Source organism: Mus caroli, chromosome 8 (genome assembly GCF_900094665.2).
Source record: "Mus caroli chromosome 8, CAROLI_EIJ_v1.1, whole genome shotgun sequence".
Classification (NCBI taxonomy): domain Eukaryota; kingdom Metazoa; phylum Chordata; class Mammalia; order Rodentia; family Muridae; genus Mus; species Mus caroli.
The window spans coordinates 68,950,148-68,962,806 of record NC_034577.1 but is presented as its reverse complement, the minus strand read 5'-3'; the positions used below and the strand labels follow the sequence as shown (position 1 = coordinate 68,962,806).

Below are 12,659 nucleotides of genomic sequence, written 5' to 3'. Positions count from 1 at the left end.
TATGCATGCATGTGCGTGTGTGTCTCTGTGTACACATGTGTGCATGTGTATGTGTGTGTACACGTGTGTGTGCATGTGTATGCATGTGCGTGTGTGTGCATGTGTGTATGTGTGTACACGTGTGTGCATGTGTATGCATGTGTGTGTACACGTGTGTGCATGTGTATGCATGTGTGTGTACACTTGTGTGCATGTGTATGTATGTGCCTGTCTGTATGCATGTGTACGTGTGTGTGTGTCCTGACACAGAGTTTCTCATAGAGATCTGCCTGTTTCTGCCTCCTGTATGCTGAGGTTAGAGGTGTGGGTCCCCAAGCTTGGCTGAGCCCCTGCCCCTCTCTGCTTTCCCTGGCTGAGCAGGGCAGTTATATGTTCTCACTGTGTCTGCTTCTTCACGAGGAAAACCACAAAGATCTGTGCTTTGTTGAAGGGCCTGCTCCATTTGGGTCCAGTTGGGTCAAACACTACTGCATGTACCGGAAAACAGCCAAGAAATTCAACATGATTCCATTTGAGCACAGATCTGGGGGGAAACTGGTAAGTATTTGATAGGAGTTATTTTGTTTTATATGAGAAAAATACTTGCTGGGTCTGTCATTTTAGTAGTATCATATTTTGAGTTTCATATTTTCATATTGAGACATTTGGTTTCAAAATTAAAATCTTTGTTTTGTTTCTAAATCACCCTCCTCGGTCTTCACAGTTAGATTCTTTATAACAAAGAGGAGCAGAATTGGTCACTGTTTTAGGAGAGAAGAATAGTTTCTATGCTAGGCGTTTGTGACTCGTTGACCACCCCTGTTCACATAGAAGATCTGGCGTGTTTGCATGCTGTCCAGTCCCAGTCTGAAAACATTGCAAGGTGGAGCGACCTCTGAGTGAATCCCCTTTCATTCAGTTAGGCACGCAGAGTTTTCATAAAGTCATTCCCTGTGAGCTCAGTTAGGCACAGGAGTTTCCCTGTGAATGTGAGCTAGCTGCTCAGCCAATCAGATGAATAGCAGAGCCAAGCACGGCAGAAAGACCATGGAGCTGGCTGAGTGAGGAAGGCAGGCCTCTAGCTGTGACCAGTGAATAGCTGTGAGAGATTGCCAAAGGCGGGACAGTGGTGTCTGGGGTAGAGCCCTTCCCACTAGGAGTGAGCATAACTGGCCACACAGTTTAAGAAAGCCAGTCAGTTTGTTGCTTGCTGGGTAGTTAGGTGACATTTTGCTTAGGTGAATTCAGAAATAATCTGATTTCTGTCTATGTACCTTACACGTTGTCCAGAAACAAACAAAAAACCTTAAAGCAGGTTGTAAGAAGGGGCCTTAGTAGCAATGGATGTACGTAGAAAACAGCCACCCAGACGAGGCTGAGGCAAGGCTCTGTCTCTTGTAGAAGGAGGAGTTGTAGCATTGGCTTTGAGCCTGAGTTTGCTGTTGTAGTAAATTGGGGTTTTAGGGCAGTTCTCCTTAGTGATAGCTTCCATTTTCGGCTCCAGATGACCAAACTAAGCAGTGCAGGGTGTAGCTGTGATGTTCTGAACATTTATCTGGGATCTTTTAAAGTATTTTTTAACAGATCCCCATATTTCAGAAAATCCTAGGTGTGGACTTTGCTCTTTGCTGAGCCCCTGCATAGCTTCTGTCTTTACCCCAGTTCTCATGCTCTTAGGGAGGGTGACTCCCAGGTCCAGTGGTTCTGTGTTAGTGGATAAACTTGTGATCCCAGCAGTATAGTGAGGTTTCAGGTCAATCCTTACGGAGTTGTGTTTACAGGCTAGTAGTGGTCACACTGGTAATGGCACAGGATGTAATACAGTGTGACAGTAAAGTAGATTCTGGCTCTTTACAAACGAGCGTAGAACCTGGACGCTGCTGAAATCCTTCCTGCAGTCCTGGAGTTTTGAATATTGTGCTTATTTGCAGGGGGATGGAGAGGCTTTCTTTTTGAAAGAATGCACCAAAAGGCACATTGACTCCACTGACAGAAGGTTTTGCTTTGACATCGAAGCTGCTGACAGGTAAGGTAGTGGAATTAATTAGATATGATATTAAAATGAATTTGAAAGTACAGTTTTGAAAATGAGTTGCAAGAGTGATTTCTCTGAACTAGAAAAATGTTCCCTTGTTGTGTTTCCGGGCCATCTTTATTGTAAACTGTCGTTGGTCACTGTGTAGTTGTAGGGTCATAGCTTTGTCTTGGCTGAAGACTGGAATCATTCTAACCTGTGCTGTCACCTGGAGGAGAAACTTGGAGCATTTCACTGTTGCCACACTTCTGATTGACATCAGGAAGAGAGTAATGAAGGAGAGCGTGGGTGGTGTGTGGTGAAGTTAGAGATAGTGCTTGCCATAGCAGCGTGGAAATGGCAGTCTTGCGCACATTTGAGCGTATGTTCTCGTCATGAGGTTGGGGATCACAGGCAAACCCTTCCAGTGAGGTCACAGCCTTTTCTTACAAAATAACTTCGAAGCATTTAGTTTTCAGACAAAGGGGAGACAGAGCCTGGCAGTAATGTCTGTGTCCTCCAGGAGTGCCCAGTGCTGCCTGCGTGGCAGGCGCCTGCTGACCCTGCTTTGGCTGCAGGAGATTTTAGATAAAGCTGTTTGGTGTGTGTGTAGTAAGTTTTCTAATGGAGAGTATTAAGAACAAACTTTTTTTTTTTCCAGGTCAAATGTAATTGTTGCTGCTTTCTTTATGTGATCTGGCTAAGAATGGAGTTAGTACAGAGAGGGAAAGGCCCATGAGTAAATCCACTGAAGACTAGTTGTATAAAAATACGTGCCCTTAAGCACCCTGCCAAAGTTGGCGGTGCTGTGGCAAGGGCAAGTAGACAAGGAGCATTTGCCAAGATCGAGAGAGAAAGAGTGCGTTGTTTGAAAAGAGGCTAAGATCTAAGAACGTCACTACAAACTGCTCCTAAGACTCTGGTCTGCGCTACTCAGGGAGAGCCTGTGCCCATGCTACCTCCGACCCAGCTCTCTCTCTGTCCTTGTGAGCTTTATCTGCCTTAATCCTCACCACGCCTCCCAGGTCCGAAGCTGCAGCACCAAGGGGTTCAGGGAGGCTCTGGAGACCTTGCAGATGTGAAGGGTTGAGATTTGAACTTGTACATCTGCCCAGGAGGACAAGTCTTTTAAACTGCTGTGTCACAGGGCCCAGCAGACTTCTGTATAGTCGGGCTTCCGCTTAAATCATCGACACAGATGAATCGGAAGTCTGCTTTGCTGGATGGTGTGTTAAATGGAGTAATTCCTTTGAGAGCAGCTATCGCTAGTGCTCTCACGCACCATTTGAATGAGTTTTGTATTTCTGAAGCTCCTACTCTTGGAGACATTGATGATGCTGAATGCTTTTAGTCGGCCGTGATCTTTACATGATTGTAAGTTGTAGTCTTTCTCTCCTACTCAGAAAGATAGATAAGGGATTACTGCTAAGTCACCTTTATGTTTAATAAAGGATTAATTTTTTTTAATGATAAAGACTGGGTCCTGAACTTAGCCTCAAGAGGTAGGCTAGGCTAGCCCACAATCTCTCTTTCTCAGTCTCTACAGTGCTAGGATAATAGACTCATACCCTATACCTGGCTAGGATAATAACTTTAAAACAGACAAAGAACTAAAACAGAACTTACAAGAAACCTATTCTACTTTTTTTATATATAGCAAAAACTGCTCCTTTTTGAAATACAGCTGACCTTCACACATATAGAAAATCATTCTGAAAGACAGCTCTCTTACTGCTCTTTAAGTTGCTATTCTCTCCTGTGCCCACCTCAGTTCCTAATGTCTGTTCAGACCCAGAGCTCCTATTTGTCTTCCCTCCCTTTCTCCTCCCTCAGTAGAATCTCCTGTAACCCAGTCTGTCTCTGAGCTCCCATTTTCTTCTGCCTTTACTTCCTAAGTGCATGCTGGGGTTACAGGCTGTGCTGCTGTGCTAGGCTGTAAGCACATTTTTTACTGACAGGCCATCACTCCCAGCCTTCCTCACCTTGGTTGTTAGTGGGACTGTGGTCCTTACTGGCATTAGTCAGGGGTCTCTAGAGTAACAATTCATAGAATGAATAAATGAATTAATTAACCTGTCTGTCTGTCTGTCTGTCTTGTCTGTCTGTCTGTCCTATCTATCTATCTATCTATCTATCTATCTATCTATCTATCTATCTACTTAAAGTAAATGGAGGCCAGAGAGGACATTAAATCCTCTGAAACTGGAGTTGTAGATGGTTGTCTGCCACATGGATGCTGGAAATCCAACATGGGTCTTCTGAATCAGTAGCAAGTACTTTCAACAATGAGTCATTTCTACAGCCCCTATTTATTTGTGTTATGCTTCGAGTGTTTGTTTGGATATATGTCTGCGCACCATATACATGTTGTGTTTAAAAAGGCCAGAAGAGGGCATCAGATCCCCCGGAACTAGAGCTAAAAGTGTGTTGTGAACAGGAATCAAAACCGGGTCCTCTGTGAAAGCAGTTGCCGCTCATAACTGCAGAACCATCGTTCCAGCCCCCATGTATGCGTTTTGTGTTGTTGTTGTTGTTTTATTACTGCTGCCTAGGGACCTGCCTCATGCATGCATGGTTCTCTCATCTGTCATTTAGAAAGCTGTTATCTTACTATCAGTGAACCTTTTTATCCACCGCCCATTCCTTTCCTTCCACAAACAGCACAAACTCCTCAGAAAGCCATTATGTTGATGTCTCTCTCAGATGGCTTTCCCTATTGTTAGCCTGTCAGACCCTCAGCCTGCTGCCCCTGCAGGGGCTTTGTCTCTGTGGGCAGACCTGTTGTCCCCTGTGGTGCTTCAGGGGTCCATCTTGTGCTTTCCTCCCCTTAACCTTGTTCTCCAGCTCATTTCCCAGATCTGTAGAGTCCACTGGGCTTGGTGTTTACAGTTCCTTATGGCCTTGTCTAGCTCATAGTGTTAGGGATACATTTAGCAACACACACACACTATTAGTATTTAGTTACTGTATTTATATATTGGAGGTGGCCTGATGTGTTTTTCCTTCTGTAAATTTCAGTCTTTATCTGGGCCTCTTTCTGTATTCCTGCCTGGAGGGCTCCGAGGCATTTCATAGTTGAGGTCATTTGTTACTTCTTTTATATTTTTTCCTTCTTTTAGGAGTAGGTCTCCAAGACAGGGTTTCTCTGTGTAGCCCTGGCTGTCCTGGAACTCAGTCTGTAGACGAAGCTGGCCCCAGAGATTCTCCTGCCTCTGCCTCCTGAGTGCTGTTAAAGGCGTGGCCACCACGGCCTAGCAGAGTAGCCTTTTAAATTGTCAGTAGTTTTGGGTGCTGCTGTGTGTTCAGGGCTCAGTGCACTGTGGGGGGTATTGTGCCAGCAAGTCATTCTCAGAGTTCCTGCTTTTTTGTGTTGAGGGGAAAGTATATCTTGTTGACGGGACCCAGCATTTTATATACACACATGACTTCAGTCTTACACAAACACTGATGTATAAATGTTTTTAAAAGTTTTAGTTGCTTAAGCTGTGCCTTTTCCTAACTCTGGTTAATTTGGAAAATTGTTCGTAATCATAATGCATTTTTTTATGATTTCCTTGGGTCCTCAGAATGATTCCAGTTGTTATTTTTGGATTCTAGACGCCTATTGCTTTTGGCTTGATTTCTTCATTTCTCAGTTAGAAAGCATCTATCTGTATTTGCTGTTATTAGTATGTAGTGGTTTCTGGGAGAAGATCTTCTCACCCCAAACTGTGTTACCCTTGTGACGCAAACACTAGTGAGCTGGGGCTGGAGAGGTGGCTCAGCGGTTAAGAGCATGCACTGGTGTTGTGGGTGGGGTCTGGAGTTTGATTCCCAGCGCCCACATAAGGCGATTTGTAGCTGTCTATAACCTCTGCTCCAGGGGGTTTGGCTTCCTCTTCTGGCCTCTGTGGGCACCATACTTCTGTGTGCATCTCCCCACCCCAACAAAAACACATAATTTAAAAAATCTTAGAAAAAGCCCAGTGGCTTGGGTATGAGTGATGGACATACATTGAGATCTGTAACTCTGAAACCCCCAAGGTATTAATTAGAAGCTGATGTGCAGTGGGATCTGCTCTTGTTTTTTATCCCCCGGGTTTCTGGCCCAGAAGACCATGAGGAATTGCAAGTCATGCATTCTCCTTCTGTTAGATTTGTGACTCCCATGAGCTGGGGCTGTCTCCCTTAGTGTGACTTGGTACTTCGCTAACAGATGTCGTGCCTCGTGGAAGGTGGGCATGCACCAGATTTGTGCTGTATTAGCCAGCGTTGAATGCTCTTCAGGAGAGACAGCACTGAGACTCGATTGGGTCAGGGCCCATCAGGCAGCACCTTTGTCTCAGTGTGAGCCTAGGCTTGCTCACTGCTTACAGAGAGATATACTTAGCCCATTGAGAATAGGTTTCTGGAGCCGGGCGTGGTGGCACACACTTTTAATCCCAGCACTTGGGAGGCAGAGGCAGGCGGATTTCTGAGTTCAAGGCCAGCCTGGTCTACAGAGTGAGTTCCAGGACAGCCAGGGCTACACAGAGAAACCCTGTCTCGGGAAACCAAAAAAAAAAAAAAAAAAAAAAGAATAGGTTTCTGTATAGTTCCTGTTGAGGTCTTTTTTGAATAGCAATTTCATAGTCGATTGCATGCTCTTAATCTAAGTTTTGCCTTCTTTCCAAGTATCTGTTTTTGCTATTTTGCATTTTTATGTTAGAAGAAATGGCATTGCAGGTGAGACTTCGTGAACCTGGGCAAACATTTGGTCTTAGAAGAAGTCTCATTGAGAGTGAGACTTAGTGAGCCTGGGCAAACATTGGTCTTCTTAAATAGGAGTTAATAGCTTCTCCATATTTGTGGTATTTCTTTCGGATGAGGCTTGGTTAGATTTATTGCTTTTGGAAGGAGTCAGCATGACTTTAAACAGGGTTAATTTGTCTTTTGTTCTGTTGGGGAAGCCAAAGGCAGTCAGCCAGGGTTGATGCTAACTAATATTTTGTATATGGTTTTGCTTCCTTCTCAGCTTGGTTCACTTTTTCAGATTCCTCGGGCTCAGGATCCTTGCTCCCGTGTTTCCGATAGTGCTGCTCTTATGAATAGTTCTCAGAGGCTGCCCACACTTGCACACCAGTGTCCGATGGAGGGGCAGCTAGGCTATATCTTGAGGCTGGAATGTTGCATCCGTGTGTCCAGCTCTCCCTGTGCAATGCTGATGCTTAGACGTTTCACTCCTGAGAACCAAGGGGACCATGAGCAGCAGGGGCTGGATGGAGGCCACAGGCCAGTCTCACTGTGTTCTTTGCTAGACAGATATTTGTGCTGTCTTTTTTTTTTTCCCCCTCCTTCAATTCACAGAAAAGTTGCTTTGAATATTTTCTTTGGTAGAGGGAAGCATTTAAGATGCACATACGTACATGTGAATGGAATAGCACATATGTCCACACAAAACATTTGAATGGTAATTCAGAGGTGCATTTTTCATAGGGCCCCAAAATAGGAATCTCTTGGATGTTTGTAGTGGGCAAACAGGAGTGGTGTGTTCTCGTAGTGAGCAGTGGCGTCCACCCAGACTGGAGACGGAATGGCTGCTGGAGTGCTTGGAGCAAACCCTGAAAGCATAAGATAGCATCTGCATCGTGCACTTCCACGTGTGTACTTGTCTGGAACATACAAGTCTGTTTGGACAGACAGCAGAGCAGGGCTGCCCAGAAATGGGGCTGATGGAGACCTTTTCCTCACGCATGATCAGAAGGCCTTCAAATGGACTTCGGGATGAATTGAAACTATTCACTTACAGTGAATCAAGTTTACAGTGTGAATTGTGTCACAGTAAAACCTCAAGACAAGCAAAAACCAAACACACTAACAGCACAGCTGCAAGTAAAGAAAGTCCGCCGATGTCGTAAAGCACAGGCTTCCTCGGGGCAGTCACATTCAAACACCACGGGCTGACACGGGCTGACGCCACTCATCTTTGGTTGGAGAAATAGGTTTAATATAGTTGTTTGGTTCAGTGCAAGCCATGGTCTATCAGGACATATAACTTAAGACATTCACAGCACCACCCCTGCCTCAGCACTTTGTTCTGGAACTTGTAGGGATGCTTACCTTAGTGCTGTGTTGTGCTGGACCCATCCCTATCTCCTCGCATCAGCCTGTTAAATACTCTCCTGGGCTTTTCTGCCACAGCACATCCAGGTTCTTTGCCGCGATGCTGCCTGTTTTGTGTCCACCCACCTGTTGGTTCAGAGCTTGTACTGTGTGACTTTTCTGAGCATATGATCATCTGAGTCTTTTATCCCCGCAGTTTACCTGTTTATATTTTAGTGCCACCAGGCATAGTGCCCTGTGGTCCTGAAGCATTAGGTGGCGTGGAAAGCCTGTTCATCAGCAACTCAGGTCTTTATGTGTGTGTGCAGCTCTGTTCTTCAGACTGAAAGAGTTGGGCATGTTACTTCTAGACATTCATAGGATTGGTTTGCACAGTAGCAAGATTGCTTGTGTTGAACGCTGAGTGGAATAGTAGCTGTTAGCTCTATCTCACCCATACTGAGGGCGGCAATGAGGCGAGAGTCACCTAAAGTGATGAAAGCTGTGGACTTCCAGCACATCCCAGGTCGGAGCGCTTTCCAAGCTTAGCGTTGGCGTGCAGAGTCTAGCTGGCCAGTCTTGCGGCACAAAGTCACTCTTTTTCTTTTTCTTGTCATAATGAGGTTTGAACTCATAGCTTTGCAAATGCTTTGCCACTGAGCTTCTGAGCTACCAGCTGATGGTCTCCAGCCCTTTCTGAGCTACTAGTTGATGGTCTCCAGACCTTTTATGATACAGGATCTTGCCGAGTTGCTCAGGTTAGCCTCAGACTTCTCTGCCTGCCTCTCAAGTTCCTAGAATTATAGGTGCATACTATTACGTCCTGCTGAGAAATGATTTTTTAAAAAGATTTTTTATGTATTTTATGTATATAAGTACACTGTAGCTGTCTTCAGACACATCAGAAGAGGGCATCAGATAGATCTCCTTATAGATTGTTCTGAGCCACCATGTGGTTGCTGGGATTTGAACTCAGGACCTCTGGAAAAGCAGTCAGTGCTCTTAACTGCTGAGCCACCTCTCCAGTCCAAGAAATGATTTGTAAGTGGACTCTTTCTTTGCTCTCTGGGCTGGAGACTGGCTTTGGGCATGCTACACATGAGATATCTCATTGAGTGCCCCTCCAAGTCCTAAACTGAGTTTTGCAGAATAGATGATGGTTGGAAAGCCCAGAGAAATAAAAGTTCATGACAAAATCAGTCATAGCGGGTGCTCAAACAGGTCCATTTTAAATTCTCTCTAGCACTGCCAAATATACCAACTGCCCCCGAATGAGAACTGTTGCCTATAGTGTTTGAGGGTGGCATAGGGTTGGGAATGAGGGCTAGGGGTAAGAGTGGGTGGTAGTTGGGGGTTAGTGGATGCAGGAGGAAGAAGAAGAGGAGGAGGAAGAGGAGGAGGAGGAAGAAGAGGAGGAGGAGGAAGAGGAGGAGGAGGGAAGTCACTGCAGACATCTTCTGGGTAGAGGCCTGAAATGTATGAACTGGCATCCAGACATATAGTGTCATCTGTTCAATATACTGTTTAGTTACTACTGAGAATTTACTACATTTGATGAGACAGATGCCCATGAATGTTTGTAGAATTATATTGTTTCATGGAAATATATGTATGCAGTGTATATTTCCAGGACACAGTGCTCCAGTAGTTTAACTTGGCTATAGTACAAATAATGACTTAAAGGTGAATAGTGAGTCATATAAAAATTTATGTTCCTTTTTAGAAAGACAAAGACTAAGTATTTATTTAAAAAAAAAAACAAAATAAAACAAAACTTCTTAGTAGACTTGGTAAGGCACAGGCCAGGGAGATTTAAAAACATTTCTGAGGCCTCTGCTTTTCAGCGTAGAGAGTTTTAGGCTGAGAGTGATTTCGTAGGTAGTGGTACATCGATAGCCATATTTTATATTGATTCTCGCACTTAGATCTGGATTAGCATTAGTTTGGGGTTAGTCTTGAAATGTGTGTGGAAAGACAGTGCTCTGTGGGTCGGGCAATGCTTAGTTTCTGTGAGGAAAGCATTGACAACCAGGGTTTCATAGAGACAAGCTTTCAGTTTCTGTTCCCCAGGGGTAGACACCTGCACCAGAAGTGCTAAGTTTGGACACTGTGGCTATGAATTCTTTATCAAGTGTATGTGAAGCCTCCCTTTAAAAATAATTGGCAGACTTTTTCACTGTGAGATTTTTGTATACACCAAATTCAAAAAGAACTTTCCTATTTTTTTAAAGTGAAAAACCACTGTAATTAACGTATAACTTGTAGAGAGTTGGCAGGATCTGTGAATGGTAACAGGCTTCTTTATTTTTCTCATACAGATAACCAGTATTTCTGACACTGAACATTGGCGGAGACTTGAGTCAGATTTAACTCTTTTATTCCTTTCAGGAATGATTTGGCTGTGTGTGGGTAGAGGTGAGGGGTGAGGATGCAGATCCACACTATCACCCTTAGCAGGTCCGGGGGACCAGACCTCAGCTTAGCCAAGCGAGGAGTCACGGCTTTGACACAGAAAGGAATCTCGGGACCATCAAAATGAGGCAGAATAGTTGTCTTAAAAATAGAGATGTGTACAAAGAGGGAAAACACACCCAAGAACATGGCCTAGGCGTGGGATGGGAAGGAGCCACAGTTGATTGATAGGAATGTTACGGGGCTGAAGAGACGGTGCAGCAGTTAAGAGCACTGACTCCCCTTGTGGAGGACCTGGGTTCAGTTCTAGGATCTCCATGTCATAACCATCTATAGTACTAGCACTAGAGAATCTCATGTCCTCTTCTAACTTCTGGGGCACCTGGCATGCATGTAATGTATTACATATGCATAGGCAAATACTCACATAAAAGCCCATAAAATTAAAATATGTAGATGCGATAAATAGATGCTCAGGAAAAGAGTAAGATGTACCCATGGGTAGAGGTGGGCTGTGGAGGAAAAGTCGAGATTTAGTGTCTCTGCATTCCTATGGGTACCATTCACCCCACTGGCTCTCAAGTTACAGCTCGGAAAGTAGCTGAGGACCCTTTCTCCCCCAAATACGTGAAACTAGAAGGTGTCTCCTAGGGTTCCTTGGATGGAATTAAAATCTGGTAACATAAAACTAGGAGCCACTAGGGTTGCATAAAAGGTCTCTCGTGAGAGTTTTAGAGAATGGACGGGCTGTCAGCTGTCAAGGGAAGAAGGCCTCACTAGCCTCTTAACTGTGTGAGAATGCTTGCTTCTCAGCTGGTGGGAAGCTTCGGTTAAAATCTTTTCCTGTTTCAGTTTCCCTCTGTTTTCAATTCCTTGATCTTAAGGATTGTTGAGGGCAGATGATAGTTTTCTGTATCCACACTGATAGGGATATAGACCCTGTGTACTGGGGGAATCTGTAGCCTCAACTGGTCTGATTTCTTGTCTGATAAATGAGAGAGCCACCATTGGAATGGAGTCATCACTCAGGTCTCAGATCGCACACGTACTAGCACATGTCATGCAGAGAGTAACACCCAGAACAGCAGAGCCTCTCCCATGACATACCTTGAAGCCACATTACTAGCAAGTAGCCACGATCCAAGTAGATTAATTTGTGGATAGATCTTGGAGGACTGAGGACATGGTGCCTCAGTTGTCAGGCAGTGGACACAGAACACTTGCCTGAGAGAGTTGCTCAAGAGCCACTGGGTCTTGTAGGTAGCGGTCCCCATCTTAATGTGAGTTAGAATGTGCGACCTCACAGTCTGTAAAAAGAACATAGTCATAAAAGTACAGCTTTAAGAAAGAAAGCAGTGGTGGAATTAATGAAATACACAGTCATCAAGTGTATCAATGGTGTCAGTAAATAGTAAAGCAAACAGCAAAATAAGGTCATTGTTATCAAGAAACATGAAAGAAATGGAAGTTTCTGTTGTATCATGAAGTCCTTTCTCTTGTTTGATGGGAACCCCTGAACTTTAATGTTTCCAGGGGCACAGAGACCTTGTTATTGAGGGTGAGGCTGAGGCTGTGGAGACTCAGAAAGGAGAAGTGGCACTGTAGACCAGTGGTTCTCATCCTTCCTAATACTGCGACCCATTAATACAGTTCGTCATGTGGTGACCCCCAACCATAAGATGATTTCTTTGCTGCTTCATGACTGTAATTTTCTGCCGTTATGAATTGTAATGTAAATATCTGCTATGCAGGTTATCGGATCCTTGTGAAAAGATCATTCAACCCCCAAAGGGGTCTTGACCCACAGGCAGAGAGCCACTGCCATAGATAACACATTATTGAATTCTTTTACTCAGGGTGGGAAGGCCTTTATCCGAGGTGTTCATGGCAGGAGAGTATTTGGTCCTCTTTCCCAAGAATGTGACTGTTCTAACCCAGTACATTAAGGAAAGGGCAGTAGCTTAGCTTCCCCGCTGGGCTATTACAGAGGAAGAACAGACAAGCATTTAAGGTTTTTTTTTGGGGGGGGGGNGGTTGGGGGGGCAGGAGAGGGGAGGATCTTGAATTTTATTGTCCTTTCCCTAAAAGGCACTTGACTCTAATCAATGCAGTTTTTCTAGATGACACAAGTCATGAAGGCCTTTACATTTTTTAAGACAACAGACATTTATCGGATCTATTAGTCATATTCTCC

At 44.5% G+C, this 12,659-nt stretch overlaps 1 protein-coding gene across 6 annotated transcripts in view; it reads left to right on the top strand.

Moving 5' to 3' along the window:
• Arhgap10 (Rho GTPase activating protein 10) overlaps window positions 1–12,659 on the top strand; it is a 262,572-nt gene that overhangs the window by 113,012 nt on the left and 136,901 nt on the right. For all 6 annotated transcript variants that reach the window (XM_029480512.1, XM_029480513.1, XM_029480514.1 and 3 more), the window contains 2 exons: window positions 431–537; window positions 1,911–2,005. In XM_029480512.1, the coding sequence (XP_029336372.1) occupies window positions 431–537; window positions 1,911–2,005 (202 nt within the window). The remainder of the gene's footprint in view (window positions 1–430; window positions 538–1,910; window positions 2,006–12,659) is intronic.